Source organism: Gadus macrocephalus, chromosome 8 (genome assembly GCF_031168955.1).
Source record: "Gadus macrocephalus chromosome 8, ASM3116895v1".
In the NCBI taxonomy this organism is placed as follows: domain Eukaryota; kingdom Metazoa; phylum Chordata; class Actinopteri; order Gadiformes; family Gadidae; genus Gadus; species Gadus macrocephalus.
The window spans coordinates 16,733,016-16,752,178 of record NC_082389.1 but is presented as its reverse complement, the minus strand read 5'-3'; the positions used below and the strand labels follow the sequence as shown (position 1 = coordinate 16,752,178).

Genomic DNA, 19,163 nt, shown 5'->3' with positions numbered 1-19,163 from the left:
TAGACATTTACAACTTGCTGGATGATTGGTTATTTTTTCACCTTAAAACACATTCCATGCAGTCCAGGAAGAGGAATGTGGAGGTTTTTGCAATCTGTCCCGCAGATGTGTGTATGTTTAGGCTACTACAGACGGCTGGTAGTAAATAAGTAGGTCAATCCGCCCATACATTGTATCATGAATGAACCCCTAACATTGAAATGTGTAATGTTATTGTAGATACATTTAACTTTCATTGTAGGGTATACATTGTGTAACCCTTGCAACCAAGCAAAGATAAACGAGGTGCAGAATTAACAATAAAAATCCAAAACATAAACTCTGGGAGCAAACAAACGAATTTCCAACTCCTCTATATCTATAAAGGTCTGGGCGCGGCTTGAACATTGGCTCAGCCGCGCCTTTTCCTCTGCCCAGGACGTTAGCGCGTCAGTCAGCGGGCGGTCAGCTGACACCAAGCCGAGGAGGAGGGGGAGAGACGGAGGAGCGGAATTAGCGGGTGTGTGAACCAGAAGGCTATTCAAACCTAGAATAAACATCGGCGGTGAGAAGGGGACAAGCGCCGGTGGCGGGTTAGAGCGATTCAGGGTAAGCCGTCCGTAACCCAGAAGATAGTTATGGTAGTTTTTGCTTTTGTGTAACTTGGCTTTCATAGTGTGTAACATTGTTCAGCTGGGCAGCGGAGCTAACGTTAGCATGGGTATCTGTCGCTTGGCCAAGTAGCTCGCTTGCTAAGCTACGTTAGCTCGGGTTATCTCGGGAAGCTATGCCCAACTCCCATCTCTTTCATTTGTGGTGGACGTCCATGCCCAACATTGTCTTCACTTATGAATGTGTAAACCTAAGAGACGAGTCGAACACGCACACATTGCAGAGACATAACGGACAACAAACACAATATATATGGACCTTCAGAGAGTGAGTTCGAGGAAAGCAGACATCTTGACTTGGGCCGATATTAGGGCGATTAAACCCGCTTAGGGCAGCGCCCTCACTACCGTGTCTCCGGCAGGACTCTGACGCCGGGAGACGTTAGAGAAAATACGTTTAAGTTTCCTGTGACCCTCCGTTATCTAGCGTGCCGAAACGAACAGCAGCCGGGCACGCGCAATCATTTCAAGACATGCACCTCTTCAGCACTTGTCTTCAACAAGTATTTTCTGAATGGGTACAACCTGCCTACTATTTGCAGGAAGCTTCAGCTATTTCATAGAAATGTATTTACTAGTGCGGTACATTTTCCTGGTGTCTGTATGTCTAATTGCTAGGAAATTCGATGCTTTGCACTACACATTGGACCTAATGGCTCCCTCTGGCCAATAATGGATATTCTGTTTCTAGTTGGCTACCTAAAAGCTTGAGGCGGTGTGTGTGCTAATCCAGCCTTAATCTTCCTTTCAAGGAAAAGCTACATTGTGTGACGGTTGTGTACAGCCATGTAAGAATGTGTGTCCTTGCATCCATATATATATATATATATATATATATATATTTAGGTATTATCTGAACCAATATGTGTGTCACACACAACACTGACTTTACACCCCCAAGGCCCAGCTGCGGGGTGTATTCATTGGAAATGAAGCAGTGTCTGTGTGCACGAGCGGAAGCAAGCAGACAAACGTCCCCCTGTAATGTGGGTCACCCCTTGCACTGTTCCCGGCTTTCACTAGAAAATGCAGTTTCCTGTCGCTGTTTCCTCATTACAATCAACCCCTTTCCTCTGTCTCCATGTCTCCCTCTTATCTGTCTCTCTCTCTCTCTCTCTCTTTCCTCAGGTGGTGTTTGAGTTCACCATGGGCATTTGGGAGTAAAGAGCAGCCACAATGATTGGAGGACTGTTCATCTACAACCATAAGGGGGAGGTCCTTATCTCCCGAGTGTACCGCGATGACATAGGGTACGTCCAATGGGAAGGTAGCGGTGTCAGTGTTTGACGCTGTCATTATGTGTAACCAGCAGGTGTCAAAAGCATGTAGAAGGCCAACGTTTCTAAAAAAAAAACACTACTGTTCACCTGTGAATCGACCGCTTGGAAGGTGGAACTGAATTGTTGAAAGTTTGCCAGTAGATGTTCTCGATATTCTAATGGTTTTCAAATTGACACACACTCTTCACATAGCCTGATTTAAAATTATTATGAAAAATGAAATCCAACCAATTCACTCGGGGATAGTGGGGTTGAAAACAAAACAAATGCACCAAGTGGAAACGGTGGTCCTTTGTTAGTATTAACTACTCAACAGGCCCAAAATCGAAGCTGGACGTAATCTATTCCAAGATAAAAGGCCAACTGAAATTGTATGTTTTATTACAACAATTACTCTGCCCCGTTTTGCATGCTTGACATGCTAGACGGAAGAATGGTGAGTGAATAACAGGGAAGCCTTTTGCATTCATCATTTCCTGTTGTGATAAGGGGCATACTTGTGTTGCCATGGCCTCTGGTTAGGATTTAATATGTTGCAATCGTCCATTTTACAGAGAGCAGCATTGCCTCAATTATACATGACATTGCACTGTGAGCATCACAGGTGGCGTTCATGTTACACAGGTATAAAGTGCTGCTGACATCTCTCCTGTCTGACTGGAGATAAGCAGTGGCTGGTCAGCTGTCTGCCATCTTGAAACCAGGCTCTTCACCTCTGTGTTTTCACATGATGCACAGCACTGTCTGTCTTGTGCATTTATGTCTCTCCTTTACATCCTTCTTTCTTCTATCTGTTTTTGCCACCACTGTTGCCTCCCCCCACACACACATACACTTTATCTCTCCATCTTGCACCGGTAGGAATAGGTAAGAGATGCCCAAGCATGACTTCCTCTTTTACCATGGCAACCATACAGCTGGACCCCTCCCTTCATTCCCCAAAAAGCATGCCCTTTGACCTCACATCAACTTCCTGGTGTGTGGCCAATAGTTAACCGGATTAAGAGTAGCCAACTTGTACCCCTTTCATACTGAAGACCTCTGTCGCCTGCTGTGATCAGGTTAAAGTGTGGTCACAAAAACATATTGTACTTTGTACCCAGACCTTTCTGTATTAACTGCCAGGAATGTGTCTTTTATTTTCAGAATTTCTCTCGGTACTGAATCTTGCAAATATCCATTATTGGCACGTTGTTCATTATTGAAAAGCAGCAAATAAGTTGTTGATCAGTCGGCCATCTCCATGGCACCTTTGTATATATCGGCCCAAGTCAAGACAACTGCTGCAGTCAAAGTCCAAAGCCCCACCTCCAGTATTTAACCAATGGCATTCCCCTACATTAAGCCGCGTACAATAACTTAAATCCTCCCCTTTTTTGGCAAAACTGGAAAGTGTCTCCACCAGGGTCACAGCCCCAGGTCGGCTAGCACAGGTGGATCTAGTGCACCAAAAGAGAACTCTGTACCGTGTCCTTGCTTCAGTGTAAAAGGGGTATAGGAGTCCGTCAATTGATGTCTAAAGAAGCTAATAAGCTAGCCCGTAGCATTGTTGCCCATAAACTTGACTTTAGCATGTTACCCGAGCATGAGATCGGCTGGTTTCCTTAAGGGTGCTCAGTGTTGGTCAATCTTCACTCTTGTAGGGTGGTATGTTGTGGACCACTGTTTTGTCACCAGGAATAAATAACTCTGGACTTTGGTTCTTTACTTAAAAAGTAAAAAATAAATAAATCGATGGAATCTCTTTACAGCATTGAGGTTGGCTTAATATAGAAGTGTCTTATGGAGTGCTCGATACAGTGGTAGCGTGAAGGATTAACTCATACTCATCTGTTTATTCAATGGAGCAATACAGTCCCTGCATTTCCTAACCTGAACTGGGGAATGATTGCTTGTGACATGGGAGTCATCGTGTGTGTTAGGGCCCCATTACTACCTCTACCTCCTCCTGCTAAGCCTGGGATTTGGCAGCTCCCAAAGACAAACCCATGTTTTTGAGGCCTGTTTTAACATGCAAATAGACGAGAATAATTATGGTGAGTTATTAGTTTGTTCACAAAGTAAAGAATAGGGTCATGGCTTTATAATTAATCATGACATCACCTCATCACTTTACCGCACTGCAGAGTTTAGAGCCAATATACATGTAGCTCGGTTAGAGCGCTCAGACTTTGGATTAAGCAGTCATCCTTAAATACATGTTTTCTGTCGATTTTTTTGTGTGTTGTGTAAACGAAAACAGTGAAGTCCCTCTGTTTAAATAATACGCATACACACAAGAGTTGGCCTGGGTTTGGAATTTGAACAGAGTGGGTTGGTTAATCCCCTCCAGCTTTACTGCACTCTTGGGAAAGTTTGCCCCGTCTGGTTCTAAAGGGCCTCAGAGGGAGAACCCTGTGATTACTAAATGTTAATCAGACATGACATGCTTCCTCGACCTACCCTTGCCCCCCCCATTGTCTCACTGTACAATGACTTCTCCAAGTCATTGTGCAGTGTTTGTGCTTCTGCTGCTGCCCACAACTGATTTATGATGGCTGAGAAGTGTAATGGTTGTTGTATTATTGTGTTGGTTTACGAAGACCTCTGCAGAATATCAGACGAAAGGTATCTTCTCTCTCCACTAGTCACTGATAAGCATTGACCCAAAACCTGGATGCTTTTTCTCAGAGCAGGGAGTACTTAATCTGCGTAGGACGATCTGATGAAACCAACCAATGAGGTGTCGTGCAAGCTGCAAGCTTTTCATTCCTTACTTTGCAGTAACGAGTGGATATCTATGATCAAGACTTTGGTTGGCGGCCCCCATATATAAATCCTCCATTGATGCTTTGATAGTGTTCTACACTGCTATGGGGTGATTATCAAGTGATTACCATCCTTACTCTCCTTCAGAGGTATAAGGTCTTCATCTTCCTACATGTCCCCCCCCCCCCCCCCAGGCGCAACGCGGTGGACGCGTTCCGCGTGAACGTGATCCACGCCCGGCAGCAGGTGCGCTCGCCGGTCACCAACATCGCCCGCACCAGCTTCTTCCACGTCAAGCGCTCCAACATCTGGCTGGCGGCCGTCACCAAGCAGAACGTCAACGCCGCCATGGTGTTCGAGTTCCTGTACAAGATGTGCGATGTCATGTCCGCCTACTTCGGCAAGATCAGCGAGGAGAACATCAAGAACAACTTTGTGCTCATCTACGAGCTGCTGGACGGTGAGCAGCACCAGGGGCTATAGAGGAGGATGAGTCTACAGGATATGGGTCACTTTCTAATCCGGATGGATTCATTTATTGAACTATCTGCATTTATGTTTTATTGTTTTTTTCAGCCCAATGCGTCAATCTCCTAAACCTTCAGCTTCCCTCATGTCTAATGCCCTGGTATCTGGCTCGGTGCTGTGTGTTTTTCTGTACTTGTGTGCATACAGAGATCCTGGACTTTGGCTATCCACAGAACTCTGAGACCGGCGCGCTGAAAACATTCATCACCCAGCAGGGCATCAAGGGACAGGTCAGGCTGCTGCTCCTCCACAAACACAAACACGGAGACACGCATTTAATTACAATAGAAGATATTGTTGACTTTGATGACTGTTTGTAACTAAAAGCCGTACTTCTCTTCCTTCCTCCCTTCTTTTCCTGAACCACACACCCCTTCCTCTCATTACCGTTGCTGCCTATATCCATCACACCAAACACAGCATCAGGTAATTGCAACACACAATTACACACACACACACACACACACTCCATCTTGCTACAGCCCTTTTATTCCTGAGCAAGCCTGCGAGAAGAAGCGTTGTACATGTTTCATAAGTCCATTGTTGTTGCCCCTCTCCCCCTGTTGCTGTCCCACCCCGCTACGCCTCCTCCAGACAAAGGAGGAGCAGTCTCAGATCACCAGCCAGGTGACGGGCCAGATCGGCTGGCGGCGCGAAGGCATCAAGTATCGCCGCAACGAGCTCTTCCTCGACGTCCTGGAGAGCGTCAACCTGCTGATGTCCCCGCAGGGTCAGTGGGGCTACACGCATGGACATAAAGATAGTACATCATGTGTTACACGCTGGTGTATCCCACAGTCACTGACCTGCAAGGCACTGTCACTTGAAATATTTTCCCTTTTTTATTTATAATTATTGTGGGGTTTGGTAAGCTGGCCGCATGATTTCAGGGACTTTCCGTATAGTTGTTGCTCCAAGTTTTGGGCTGTGTTTTGCTATTTTTTGCCATGATGGGTAAAGGCGCTCAAGCATAGCGAGAACTAGCAGCTAGATACTGGATGAAACCCATTGCTCACTATCTGTATCTAACCTCCCAGGCCAGGTGCTCAGCGCCCACGTGTCAGGGCGGGTGGTGATGAAGAGCTACCTGAGCGGCATGCCAGAGTGCAAGTTCGGCATGAACGACAAGATTGTCATCGACAAGGCGGGCAAGGGAGGCGCGACCGACGAGGCCGTGAAGAGGTGAGTGGGGCAGGGGGGGCGGGGCTTAGGGGGCTCACAGACCAATGATCAAACTCCTTTTTGATTGGACATTTTGAACTTTACATTTGAGGAAATGTTTACATCGGTCCCTTGTTTCAAACTAATAGACATGTATATGTTAGTCTTGATTTGAGGGCAGCAGAGGGTGTATGGTTGTATCTAAGACGCCATGCTGTCCTTCATCCACCTCTCTTCCTGTCTGTACTCACTGTTGGCCTTCTGGATAACTTGAACTATTTTATTTTTCCCTCCTTCTCCCTGCGGATGCATCTGTTCTCTCTCTTTCTCTGTGTGCCGCCCCTCAGTGATTTAGGGGGAGGAAGGTATTGTACTAATAAGTGACCCTCTGCCCTAACACGCACGCACACGCACAAACACGCACGCATCTGCAGAGAGGTCCTCATTGTTGGTGCTTTGGGACCGTTTGACGGGCCGTTTTGTTTCACCAGTGCAACATCAGTCAAACACGCCTCATTGTGTCTTCACTGTAGTGTCCATGCCGCCCCCTCAGTAGTGATGGTTTGTTTCATAGCCCCCACAACCCTTCCCTCTGTCCACACTTAACCCCTTCACCCAAACATCTAACAAGAGCTCCTTTCTGTCAAAGTAGTTTGGGTTTGTGTCCTTGTACTACCAGTTTTGGGTTGTGTTTCTTTACACGCACACTACTGTCTATGTGTGTGATAGAGCCAGAAAATATTGTTGTGATGTGATCGTTGTATTTGTATTGATCTGTTACACTGCGAGTATCGTTTCTGTGGATATTGTGTAAATCGAACCATCCAAATGTTCTCATATTCTATCCTTTGTCTCTCCTCCCCCCCCCCCCCCCCCCCCCCTCCATGCGGTCCTCTCCTCCTGCAGCAGCAGTGGGAAGCAGTCCATAGCCATCGACGACTGCACCTTCCACCAGTGCGTGCGGCTCAGCAAGTTTGACTCTGAGCGCAGCATTAGCTTCATCCCCCCCGACGGCGAGTACGAGCTCATGAGGTGAGTGGCCCCGGTCGCTGGTTGGCCGTCTTCTGAACTCGCTTGGTTCTCCTGCTCTCCACCGCCGACTCGGCCCCTTATCATTCTCGGGTTCCCGGGGCCCTAGCGAGTCAAACCGCTCCACAGGTTCTAACTGACCCCCCCCCCCCCCCCAAGTCTGACGACGGCGTCTGAAACGTACTGTCGGTTAGCGGTCCCGACCGTTGTGGTAGAACTCCTTCTTCCCAGCCATCGCTTGGTTAACGCAGGTTGGCGCGCTATCGTAGCAGACCCCGTGTGGACGTTCACATGGTGTGTTGTTGTGGTGCGCTGCCAGGTACCGCACCACTAAGGACATCATCCTGCCGTTCCGCGTCATCCCCCTGGTGCGGGAGGTGGGCCGCACCAAGCTGGAGGTCAAGGTGGTCATCAAGTCCAACTTCAAGCCCTCGCTGCTGGCCCAGAAGATCGAGGTGAGCCCCCCCGCAACCAGGCGGCCTTGAGCTCGACAATGAGCTTCAGTCTTTGATTTATTTGGTGGTGCTTTTGGTGGGAAGATGTCTGCTATCAGTCCGTAGTCTCTGTACTCTATATTTTGAACATGGAGGTTTCGGTCACGTCAAATGGGCAGGGGTGTAGCTTGCTTCTTTGAAACGAAGATGTGTATGGGATTTTATTATTCTGTAATTTGTGTATTGATCCATGGAGGATGGGTAGTGAGGGAGGACGGTGTGCGTACGTGTACTTGAATAAATGAGTTCCGTGAGCCAGCCATTGCAAAAATACTGTTAGTGCAACAGTTTGTAGTCATTTTATGTTATGCAGTTTTGAAGCTGGATATATAATTGAAGAGTCCAAAAGATTGACAACGTCCCAACATCCACACTGAAGGAGGACTGTACAGCAGCATAATGCTACAGCCACTACTCCAAAGTGGCTGACGACGTACACCTGCCGAGGAGACGAGTTGCCAAGGCAACTGTCGGGCAGCAGCACCATGCTGTTGGGTCAATAATTCTGCACGATTGTCAAATTACAAAGTGCCCTATCCAATAGCCTAACCTAAAAGGCAATTAAAGTTTTAGTTCCTCCCCTGGGGTCCACTGCTCACATTATGCGATCGTCATCAGAGGCCCTTAACGTGTGTGTGTGTGTGTGTGTGTGTGTGTGTGTGTGTGTGTGTGTGTGTGTGTGTGTGTGTGTGTGTGTGTGTGTGTGTGTGTGTGTGTGTGTGTGTGTGTGTGTGTGTGTGTGTGTGTGTGTGTGTGTGTGTGTGTGCGCTGCAGGTACGCATCCCCACCCCCCTGAACACCAGCGGTGTGCAGGTGATCTGTATGAAGGGAAAGGCCAAGTACAAGGCCAGCGAGAACGCCATCGTGTGGAAGTAAGTCGTACTGCGTTCTCTGTCTCAACTGCAGAAATCCTCTTGATTTTCGTTGCTCATTGCTTGATCGTCTCTTCTAGGATCAAGCGCATGGCGGGGATGAAGGAGTCCCAGATCAGTGCTGAGATTGAGCTGCTGCCCACCAATGACAAGAAGAAATGGGCCCGGCCCCCCATCTCCATGAACTTCGAGGTCGGGACACACGCTTACTTCCCTGAAGTCTCCGTTTAAGTCTCGACAAAGATTGTGGACTACAACTCCCATCATGCATTAACGTGTCCCGTGTGCTTGGTCTCCAGGTCCCCTTCGCTCCGTCGGGGCTGAAGGTGCGCTACCTGAAGGTGTTCGAGTCCAAGCTGAACTACAGTGACCACGACGTCATCAAATGGGTGCGCTACATCGGCCGCTCAGGGATCTACGAGACGCGCTGCTAATGTTTAGCCCCTCCCAGGCTCCCCCCCCAGAATAGCAGCAGGTCTTCCTCTCCCTTCCCCCCCTTCTTTATCCTCTTCTCCTCGCTCTCTGGAATCATACCCTCTCTGCCTCAATCCTTCTTCTCCCCAACCCTTAATAAGAATGAAATTGGTGTTAGAATTTGGAGAAAAATAAATAAACATGACATAAGGCACAGATATATGCAAAATGTGAAGTTGTTATCGTCTAACTTGTTAGTGGGGAGTGAACAGGTTAACATAATGGACCTGGTGGTCTGGAGGAAGGGGACGGGGGAGAGGAGGGGCTTCTGGTCTCTAGTCCTTAATGTTACTGTGCTACTATCTGCGCTATAGTTAGTTTAAAAGGGAAACGTCCTGTTTTTAGATCCTCAAGTATCCAGTACACGTTAATACCTTTGATTGTTTTATATGTAGACACTGCAGTCGTCAGACCAAGGGGCTTAGCTTTGTGATACCTGACGTGCTGGGAGGGACCGAGGATGCTTTTGATATACTAAGTCCTCGACTTCCCGGTGTGTTGCCCTTATCTGCCATTCAATGCAAAAAAATAAATAGGGAAATTGTACTGGGAGTAATTTTCAAACTAATCGCTGCTTTGCTGGTGTACTAACATGGTCTCAGCAGCTAGGAATGACCAAATGAGTGTACTTTGTATAAAGTGCACCCCATCTTGCTACCTTTCCTTTTACTTAAGACTTCCCTTCAGTTGACAGTTTTACACCACTAATGAGCTCTTGCTCAAACCTCCAACTACAGCTTTTTTCTGCTGTTTCATCTCAGCTTTGCGCTTTTTTTTTCTCTGGATTGAACTAACATGACTTAATTGTAAATGATTAAATATGTGGGGGCCAGACGAGTGGGTCCTGTGAGCAGATGTGATTTTGTCTCCTACTAGTGGTCACCTTTGTCTGTCGGCTTTTTCATGTTTGTAGCTCTGGTGACCGCTGTGTCCAATAAAAATTGACCATGTGTCCAAACATCACGCACTATATTGCAGTGTTTATTGGACTCATGCTTGAGTGTGGTGCTATAAAAGCTATGGATGTCAACTTTCTTTCATGGTTAATGCAATTGATAGCTGTTAGAATACAGGAAACTGAACTACAATGTAGCATTAGTAAACATAACTTTATGAACCACAATTGCCCACCAAGGATAGATAAAATGACAATTTCTTTGGTCAACATTTTTATATATATTTTTAACTTTCTGCACAATCAGAACAACAAAAATAATGGCAGTAAGAGTGTTAGAATTGTACATTTTTGTCTTTGTAGTACTGGCTTTTCACTAACCCATGTACACTTTCTGGTAACCCCCAGAACAATTCCAATGTACAGATTCCCAAAAGACATCAGTGGATTCATCACACTAGTACTTGTTCCTCTAGCCTGTTAGAATAACCAAAGCAGCGCTATTGCTTTACAACAGTAAAATATGCAGGTGGTCAGTTTTGGGCAAGGCTGTGAAACAATTTGAAAGAAATGGCTTTGATGGCTTCAGTTTATCAAGGGTACAGAACAACTCATGCTCACCTTAAAAATGACGATACTTGACACAAGTTGGATCCAACTCCACAAATGGAGAATTATATAAACATCGATAAATATAATGCTCATTGTGGGCAATGTCTTCACGTTCAAAATGTAAGGATGTCGCCATATTTTTTTGTGAATAGCTTGAAGTTTTGGGACACATTCAATTATGTACTGTTCCTAATATTCTGAATTGAGAATTATGTGTAACATGCAAATCTTACATGTTCAATACCCAGTTGTAGTATCTGAAACTGGGTATTGTATTTGGTATCCCAAAACGGAATCCATAATTGAATTCAACCTTTGAATAAAGGATGGCTGTGATCTGCATCAAGCTGGTTAAACAAAACCCTGGAGCCTTGTTAACATCTGATGACTTCATTGAAATCAGTTTCTAGGGTGCCTTGGGTTCTCTTTCATCCACAAAAAGCAGACAGCGAACTATAAAAATCAACTGATTACGATATTTGTGCTCAATGTTGTTTCAAGATTCATCTCAAAAGAACGAGATCCTTAAACTCCTCCACAGAAAGAACAGCGGTGCAACCCGCAACAGGTTATTGATTTTAAATCAGTTATTGATTTATTATCCAACACTGAGCACAGCCAGATCGTGTCAGTGGACAGAGGGGTCAACACACTGGGACAACAGGTTAAAACATGCCCACCTAAGAGCTTTGCAGTTAAATGCACACTCAAACATAACATGCACATGCACACAGAACTGTGCACGGCCCATGCATGCTCACACCTTTTTTAGAAGGGGGGGAAAGGGGCTTTGAAAAAACATTTCTCTTTCCCTAATTAAAAAAAAAGACTGAAAAATAAGCAATAGGCCGAATTTTCTCAGATCATATAAACATACATGTTGGATGAAGAACGAACAAAGAACGCTGATTGGATTAGTTTCAGTTAGTGTACGCAGATAACAAGCCCTTCACCTTTTAACAACTGGATTATGTTATGTAGTGTTGTAGGGCAAACCTATTCTTCCAATCAAACCCGACACCGTAGTGATTCCACCCACCGTGCAGCAATGCTAGCCAAACAACCACATAGAAATACTGAGAAGCTCTTCATAACCATTGGAAACCAAGGTGAAGAACAAGGTGTACATATTCATTAAGTGACAGTAACTAAAAATATAAACAAAAAAAATCCAAAGGGACTAAAGGACAGAAAAGAGGATGACTGCCTCCGAGTAGCAAAAGGGTACCAGATATTGCATTTTAAAACTGACCTTGATCACATTGAAAAGGAACACGCTTAGAAATTGACGGGCAAAGAAAGAAGGAGAAGAAGTGCTGCACAAGTGGCTGAATACAGTGAGCGGTCAACGTGCAACCGACATTGTGAGAGAATAAACAAAAACCGTTGTAACAAGTGGGGATCAAAAGGAAGAGCTAACGATAATAAAGAGAGACCGACCGCTGCTACTGGTATGCTAAGACAGAGCTGTGCAGACGCCCGCACACAAGCCCCTCTTCCCGTCGGAACAACACATCTTCTAGACATCCTTCAGACGCTCGCGCCCTAGTCTTCGTCGTCTTCGTCGTCGTCCTCGCTGATGGGGTAACTGCGGGCGGCGCTGTGGTGTGGCGGCGAGGGCGGGGGGGACGTCTTGTTGAAGAAGGGCAGGCGGAAGGTGGGGGAGGGGGAGCGTTCCTCCTCGCGGGCGGGGCTGCTGTTGGGGCTCTGGCGGGGGCTGATGGCCTGCAGCATGCGGCCCTTGCCCTCCTTCAGCATGTGCTTCTGCAGGGGTGGGGGCAATGCAAAGTATTCATGGGGGGGGGGGGCTTCTGAAGGTAGAGAAGTACAAGACGCACGCGTGGATGGTTGTTGGAAGGGTTCTGAGTGACTTTCAGATTTTCTATTTCACGTTCCTATTTTTAAACATGACCTATCCTTTTTTAGGCCCTGTGACTTTGGAGGGGGGTGCAAGGTGTTTGGCCCCCACGTTGTGGATTTAGAAGAATTATATTGCTCTTTTGGCCAGATGAGATATTATTTAAACACTAATTTAACCAACCGCAGTTGAACATTTAGGCGTCACATTTCTGTGTGGAATCTGACAACAGAAACCAGAGGGAGTGACTGCGGATACAAGTTATCATAAGAGACCAGATTCTAGGGGGAAAAAAATTGTGATTCTTAGCGAGGAGAAAGTTGAATGCATGTATTTCTGTATATGTTTTTTTATATTCTGTTCCAGAGACACAGCAATGCCGATAACCCACCATCAGAAGAACATCTTAAACCTCTGAGGCTTCTTATCAGCCAGCCCAGGTCACAGTGACAGGCTGACCTCGGCAGGCCAATCTGCATTCTCTGTGGTACTTCAGTGGCTAATCCGAATTCTCGGAAGTACTTCAGTGGCCGATCTGCATTCTCTGTGGCTACGGAAGATTCTTTTGACGTATAACTCTATCACTGTGAGTGTGTGTGGGACTCCACCGTTCAGAGTCCGGGCTTTAAGCGTCTTCAGGCACGTCGCGCTGAACCCTAGAGTGACCTCTCACGGCGCCGTTCTCACCAGAGCTCCCTCGGGGCCGAACATCTGCAGGAAGTTGCCGATGAACTCCCTGGACTTCTCCTCCCACTTCTGGATGAGGTCGATGCTCTTCTCCTCCACCTTCTGGACAAACTCCTTGCTCTTCTCCTCCACGTCGCGCACCTTCCGCTTCACCTTGTCCACACGCTCCTGTAGGTGGTACTTCTTCTCCTGCAGGGGGGGGGGGGGAGGAAGAGGAGGAGAGGGAGGGGGGAGAGAGAGGGAGGGAGGGTTAGAGATGGAACGTGACTTTGCTGTTTGATATTGTAGTTGGTCACGGACTGTCTACACTGCAATGGGAGAACGGTAGCATTTTGTGGAGAAACAGTATTGAGAAGAAAAACATTCACAGGTTACGGCTATGAACCCAGTATGGCTATAGATCACAGCCAACACTTTTGGTTGTTACTTCCCCCTTACAATTGCTTCCTCTTCCCTTTTCCAGGAATGGTTTGAGGTAGTGTATAATAAAGCCCATGATGATGATGATGATGATGATGATGTGTAGTGTGCCAGTGTGCTTACGTTGATGAAGCTGACGTTGAGCTCCTTGGCGGTGTAGCCCCGCTGCAGGTTGCGTCTCACGTACACGTCGTAGTCACGCACGATGCGCGTGATGATGTCGGAGGTGGAGATCCCCTCGGTGCGCTGGGTGGGGGCGAACATGCCTGCACAGGGTGGGGGGGCGAGAGTAAAGGTCAGTGGGGCGAAGCCAAAAGAAACACAGTGATGCGTGTTACTTTCCTGTTTGTCTTGCACAGCTTGCGAGCTGCATGGGACCTGACTCAACATGCTCCGACTGGTTACGGGGAACATGCTTTATAATGATCCATTTCAAGATGCTTGATTTCATAAGGGAATCTTAAGCCAGTGCATCGTCCTGGATACAGCCCAGTCAGGGCTTTGCCTTGGGACACACAGTCATGTCATGTCATGTCCTGTCCTGTGATGCAGAGACAGCTGTGGTTCTCACCAGCCTCCTTAATGTGCTTGTAGACATCATCGCTGCCTGCCGAGGAGTAGGGGATGTCGTCATGGGCCACAAAGTCAATCTGTAGGGAGCAACGGGTCGAGTCACCAAACACACCCGACGACCCACTCACTGTACGCCAAACACTTTGGAGACGCAACAGTGGTGGCATAAGTCGGACAGTAGGAAAGGAGGAAACTAAATGGGATGCCATATGAGCTGCTTCTATCGGGTGTAAAGGAATGGGAAAGCAAAAAAGGGGAAAGGTCAAACTTTCCAAACACCAGATAACAGAGGAACCGGAGGCATGATTAACATCGGAGGCATGATTAACACCAACACATCTCCTGCATCGTTTTGGTTTCGTGGTTCCCTACAGACAGCTTATTTCTCAGAAGCATGACCATGTTGCTGTTGCCTTACTATCACCATAGCTGCCGCCTTGGACGCCCTAACATCACGGGACCACCCTGGACCCCTCCCTGCAGACCCGCCTTAGACCCCCCCCGTCCGCCCCGCCCTTACCCGGTGCTTGGCCAGGTACTCGGGCGAGATGCTCCAGGGGGCGTTGCGCACCACCTCGTCCACGTAGCGGCAGTGGCTGATGGCGTCGTAGCGCTCGTCCTCGTTCATCACCGTGAAGCCCTTGAACTGGTGGGTCAGGTCGTCGCTGCACACTGCGGACCGGGGGGGGGGGGGGGGGGGGAGCGTTAACGCTAATGCTAGCTCAACAACGGTACCGTTGATGAGCTAGCTTTAGCGTTAGCGCTTACGCTAGCTCATCAACGGTACCGTTGGTTATCGTCCCCGAGTGTCGTTGTCCCACTTCTAGTATTAATCGTATTTGAACTACGAGTATCCTATTCATCATTGCTTATTCTAGCAATTCATTGTTTCCTATTTCTATTACTACTTTTACTAGTGTTATTAGCACCGATAGTTGCGTTGCAGCATTCAGGGTCAACAGAGAAGCGGTCAAAGTGTTACTTCAGCTGCAGCACAGCAGGCTTCACATTCACTGTTAAAGCCCCCCCTTCCCCAGAAGACCCCCCCACCTTTTCATCATCTATGTAATCATATTGTTTCAGACAATCTCCAATGATATTGGATAAAGAGTACCTAGAGTTAATAATGACGGTTGATGCCACAAAGTGATCCACTATTGAACCATTCCTTCCAGGTCATTAATGAGCCCACTCTGAGCTGGAGGCGGGCGTGTTGTCTCAAACGTCTCCCCTTCCCCCTTGAGAAGCAGGGCGGAACATTTAGTCGGTTTCAGTTCGATTGACGATCTCAGGAACCTACCACCGACGATGAGGTGTGTGTTGGGGAACAGGCATTTGGCCTGCATGAGCGCTCTGGCGTGACCAGAGTGGAAGACGTCAAAGATGCCATCTGCATAGACCCGCACCGGCCTATCAGCTGCAAGGACAGAACCAATCAGCAATCAATACAATACAAAGTCAAATTTATCTATGCAAGTTTCCCCAGTTAGTTACCTCTAGTAGCTTAGGTGGTTGCTTGAGTTGCAGCAAAACTCGCAATAGGAGACCATAATTAAGATTTATAGCTAAGACTTCCCTCCGTGGATTGTTTTGGGGGAAAGTCCTGTTTTATTCTTGAGAATTGTTATCATTCAGGTACCTCTGAATGGAGTAAATGGCTGCAGTAGAAAAGTTACAATGTGCGGGTTTAAATGTGTAAACATTCAGTGCATGTCAATATGTGAGGATGAGCAGTGATGTGAGGAGGGAAAGGAATGAGCACAGGGCAACAGCATCACAGTCAGTAAAGTCCCAGGAGGCACAAAGGGATTACAGGAGGCCATAACAAACATTCAGAGCCCATGTGTTCAGAAGAGGGTGGGCGGGGCAGGGGAGAGACGTAGACTCACGGGGGGTGCCTCTCTTTGCCGTCTCCATGTTCACTCGGAGGTAAGGCGTTTTAGTGGGCACAAGCTCATCTGCAAACGGAGCCGGCTGCTTCAGCCCCTGTGGACCCAAGAGACATGTATTGACGTGATGAAATGAATGCCGTTTGGGGCTTGGGGAACGCTAGGGGTCCACAACCCCCACTTGGTCTAATCAGGGTTCAAACCTTGGCAGGGGATAACTTTGGACCCTGGAAGTTGAACCCGAGCATGTCTTTGCTCATCCAATAAAGTAGGGGTGCCAATGATTTAATGTCACACCACCAAACTCCTTATGCAAAGAGAGGACGAGGTAGTGAAAGGAGGAAGGATAAGACGAAGATACGTCAGATAAAAAAATGACGGATACTAACAGATGGAGGTAGCAGGTAGGGAAGCCATGTAGAAAAGTCACTTGACCTTTCTCACTTGCCTATCTCTCAGGATGATGAAAAAGTGTGAGACAAGTCACCCGCATGACATGCTCTTTCGCCCTCTGTCCCACTCTCCCATCATTAACAGTCTAGGACTCAACATTTGCCTAATCACAACCTCAAATGCTGGCGTGTTAAAACAGGTTATGTCTCCTGCTGCGTACTGGGACCTTTAACTTTCTAGTGTCAGAGCATGGGCCTGTTTCACACTGCACTGCTGTAAGATTGTAACATGATATAGTGTCTGCTAACAGGGAAGCACAACAGGAAGGCACAGAAGGACATCCAGCATCACTGAAGCAAAGTTCAGGAGTTTAGAGATTGTGCAATATGAATGAGTGTCATATGTTTCAATATGAATGGGCTGCTTTATCCTTAATGTTAGAATGCAACACAGAAATATGCACGCAAATACATTCACACACACACACACACACACACACACACACATACATGCAAACTACACACACACACACACACACACACACACTACGGCCTATTCAGAGGAGTGGAGGACAAACGGGCTCTTCAGTGACGGCCGTAACATGAGTCCCTCTCCCTTGACTCACCACAGTGCATCTGGGGACTTTTCCAGGCTTCTCCGAGTCCTCGGACTCACAGTAGGAGCTCTCCCTCTCTCTCCTCCTCTTTCTGCTGGACACCAGCACCTCACTGGACCCCTGGCTCTCCATCCTCCTGGGACTGCAGCAGAGGGGCAAAGTCAACAAAAGGTCACCACCACACAAGCACTGCAAGAGCCAACAGAGTAGCCGTGCCATTTCACAACCCAAAGTGTGTACACGATTAGAGGGCAATAGTTCCGGCAAGCACAGCCTGCAACAGCAACGAAACATGGTTTCCATTTAATATTTGACACCACGAAACTGGTCATTAATGAGCAGAAACTCTCAGCTGGGAGACTTGCCAGTCAGAACAGTGTTAGCATAGTTATTGTTCATTTTTAAGTCCTCAAAGAGAGTCATCCTAAGTGGTCTGTTTAGGACCATGGAAAGGAGTCTGGCTGGGATTAGCATGGGTCTGTACTCCAGCAGGAGATGGTGTACTTTCACAATGCCCGGACTTCATTTGAATCCGTTATGCAACAGCCACCTGGCCTTGTTCCCACTCCCAGGGAGCAAACACAACAGCCAACCACCTTCCACAAAGAAAAGGCATACACCTATGTTCACAATGATTTGTATATATTGACCCAGCCTTATTCCTTTAATGTCATTCAATTGTCATTCACTGACCTGGCACAGCTAAGGCACCAGGAATGCTGTTCTGTTTTTCTACTCATGAGCCACTGCCCTGCATGTTTTAAAAGTAGCAACACCCTTGGTTAAACAGGACACATGCATTCCCGTCTGCTACCGAGGCATGAACTATTAAAAGTGAATGCAAGACTAAGTGAAAGGGCAGGCAGGGGCACTTCAATAAATAGTATCCATGCAGAGAGGTCTGTTAATGACAGCAACCTCAACGAGCGGTTGCACAACAGGGAAGCCCCTACCCTTGGCCAGTTGGTCTTGGTCGGGGTGTCAATATGAAATGATTCAAGTGATTAGTGTTTAATCGTGACCTTTTGCAATTATTGAAATTGTGAGCTGGGTTGACACTACAACCATACTCAAACCTTAAATGACATCGGCCGTTCACAGGATTTCTTTGTTCAGATGCATATCTGTCACTGAGCCTAGACAGTAATCCTACATGATCAGGTAATATGAACTTAACGCCCATCAGGCAAATCTCCCATGGCCACAGCCAGCATATTGCTATACTGTACTGCAAAGCATAGCTTTGCTATGGCTAATGTCAAACCATTATTAGTAGCCCACAGGAGGAGTTGAGCTGTCAACTACTGTTACAGTTCCAATTAATTAAAAAGCACTTTTCTTCTCTCTAGTTAGCAAGGACAATTTGTTCCTAAAAACGATGCCACATCTCACCTACCGTTTCCGTGTTTCGTCCCGAAGTCTATAACGGAGGAGTGGACTCTTCCTGGCCTGGGAGGACAGCTGGCAGGCTAGGAGGGTAGTTGACAGGGTAACTTGCTAACGCTGCTGGCTAGCAGTGTTACTTAGCTAGTCGTCAGACTGACTAGCTTCTAGCTGTAGCTAGTTGGCTAGCTAACTTAACTCAGTAGCACAACCTTTAGTCCTTTTGTCCAGTGCCTGGTTCCTCGTTGGCCAGCACGAGCGGAGCAGTCGTCACACTGATGAAAAGGCAGACAGATAGTCACGTTTTTTTTTTAATTAAAAGCCGATCCGTAGTCCGAGTGACAGCTTTTAGTAGACTTAATGGTGACAGGTCAGCAGTGTAGGAACTACAAATATAAACGCGACGTCAAGACGTCTGCACACTCCCAATGCAGAAGTTCCGTTTCCTTCAGAGTAAAAGTAATTAAAATTCTAACCGTCAAGACAGCGTCCCCGTTTTTCAATGTTCACGGAGAAATGGTTAAAAACATAATTAGGGAATTCTTATCAATTTAATTCCGACGTTTTAGTGTGCTGTTAAACAATGCAATTGTTCATTGAC

The 19,163-nt window shown here is 47.0% G+C and overlaps 2 protein-coding genes across 3 annotated transcripts; one reads left to right on the top strand and one right to left on the bottom strand.

The window, feature by feature from the left end:
• The first annotated feature begins 394 nt into the window (after positions 1-394).
• Positions 395-10,206, top strand: LOC132463404 (AP-2 complex subunit mu-A). The gene is made up of 12 exons (XM_060059550.1): positions 395-588; positions 1,779-1,900; positions 4,873-5,138; positions 5,354-5,436; positions 5,627-5,632; positions 5,801-5,936; positions 6,244-6,388; positions 7,274-7,399; positions 7,716-7,851; positions 8,665-8,762; positions 8,843-8,954; positions 9,062-10,206. The coding sequence occupies exons 2-12, from the start codon at positions 1,827-1,829 to the stop codon at positions 9,194-9,196; spliced, it is 1,317 nt and encodes a 438-aa protein (XP_059915533.1). The 5' UTR covers positions 395-588; positions 1,779-1,826; the 3' UTR covers positions 9,197-10,206.
• Positions 9,716-18,991, bottom strand: pcyt1aa (phosphate cytidylyltransferase 1A, choline a). 2 transcript variants are annotated; one of them, XM_060059548.1, is made up of 9 exons: positions 18,572-18,991; positions 17,189-17,321; positions 16,171-16,267; positions 15,582-15,698; positions 14,802-14,953; positions 14,280-14,358; positions 13,832-13,974; positions 13,289-13,477; positions 9,716-12,507 (listed from the first exon to the last, which is right to left on the bottom strand). In XM_060059548.1, exons 2-9 carry the CDS (start codon positions 17,309-17,311, stop codon positions 12,289-12,291), a joined length of 1,119 nt encoding a protein of 372 aa, XP_059915531.1. In that variant the 5' UTR covers positions 17,312-17,321; positions 18,572-18,991; the 3' UTR covers positions 9,716-12,288. The 2 variants fall into 2 exon arrangements, with proteins under 2 accessions (XP_059915531.1, XP_059915530.1); XM_060059547.1 differs by having other exon boundaries at positions 18,576-18,990.
• Between the last annotated feature and the right edge of the window lie 172 nt (positions 18,992-19,163).

What these genes read in the sequence shown, in the direction of transcription:
- LOC132463404 (XM_060059550.1), top strand. Translation starts at nt 1,827, where the DNA reads ATGATTGGAGGACTGTTCATCTACAACCATAAGGGGGAGGTCCTTATC. An exon ending in CCTGCTGATGTCCCCGCAGG is followed by an intron (nt 5,937 to 6,243) that starts GTCAGTGGGGCT and finishes CTAACCTCCCAG; the next exon opens with GCCAGGTGCTCAGCGCCCAC. An exon ending in ACCGACGAGGCCGTGAAGAG is followed by an intron (nt 6,389 to 7,273) that starts GTGAGTGGGGCA and finishes CTCCTCCTGCAG; the next exon opens with CAGCAGTGGGAAGCAGTCCA.
- pcyt1aa (XM_060059548.1), bottom strand. Translation starts at nt 17,311, where the DNA reads ATGGAGAGCCAGGGGTCCAGTGAGGTGCTGGTGTCCAGCAGAAAGAGG. An exon ending in AGTACCTGGCCAAGCACCGG is followed by an intron (nt 14,359 to 14,801) that starts GTAAGGGCGGGG and finishes TGCTCCCTACAG; the next exon opens with ATTGACTTTGTGGCCCATGA. An exon ending in CAAGCACATTAAGGAGGCTG is followed by an intron (nt 13,975 to 14,279) that starts GTGAGAACCACA and finishes CACCCTGTGCAG; the next exon opens with GCATGTTCGCCCCCACCCAG.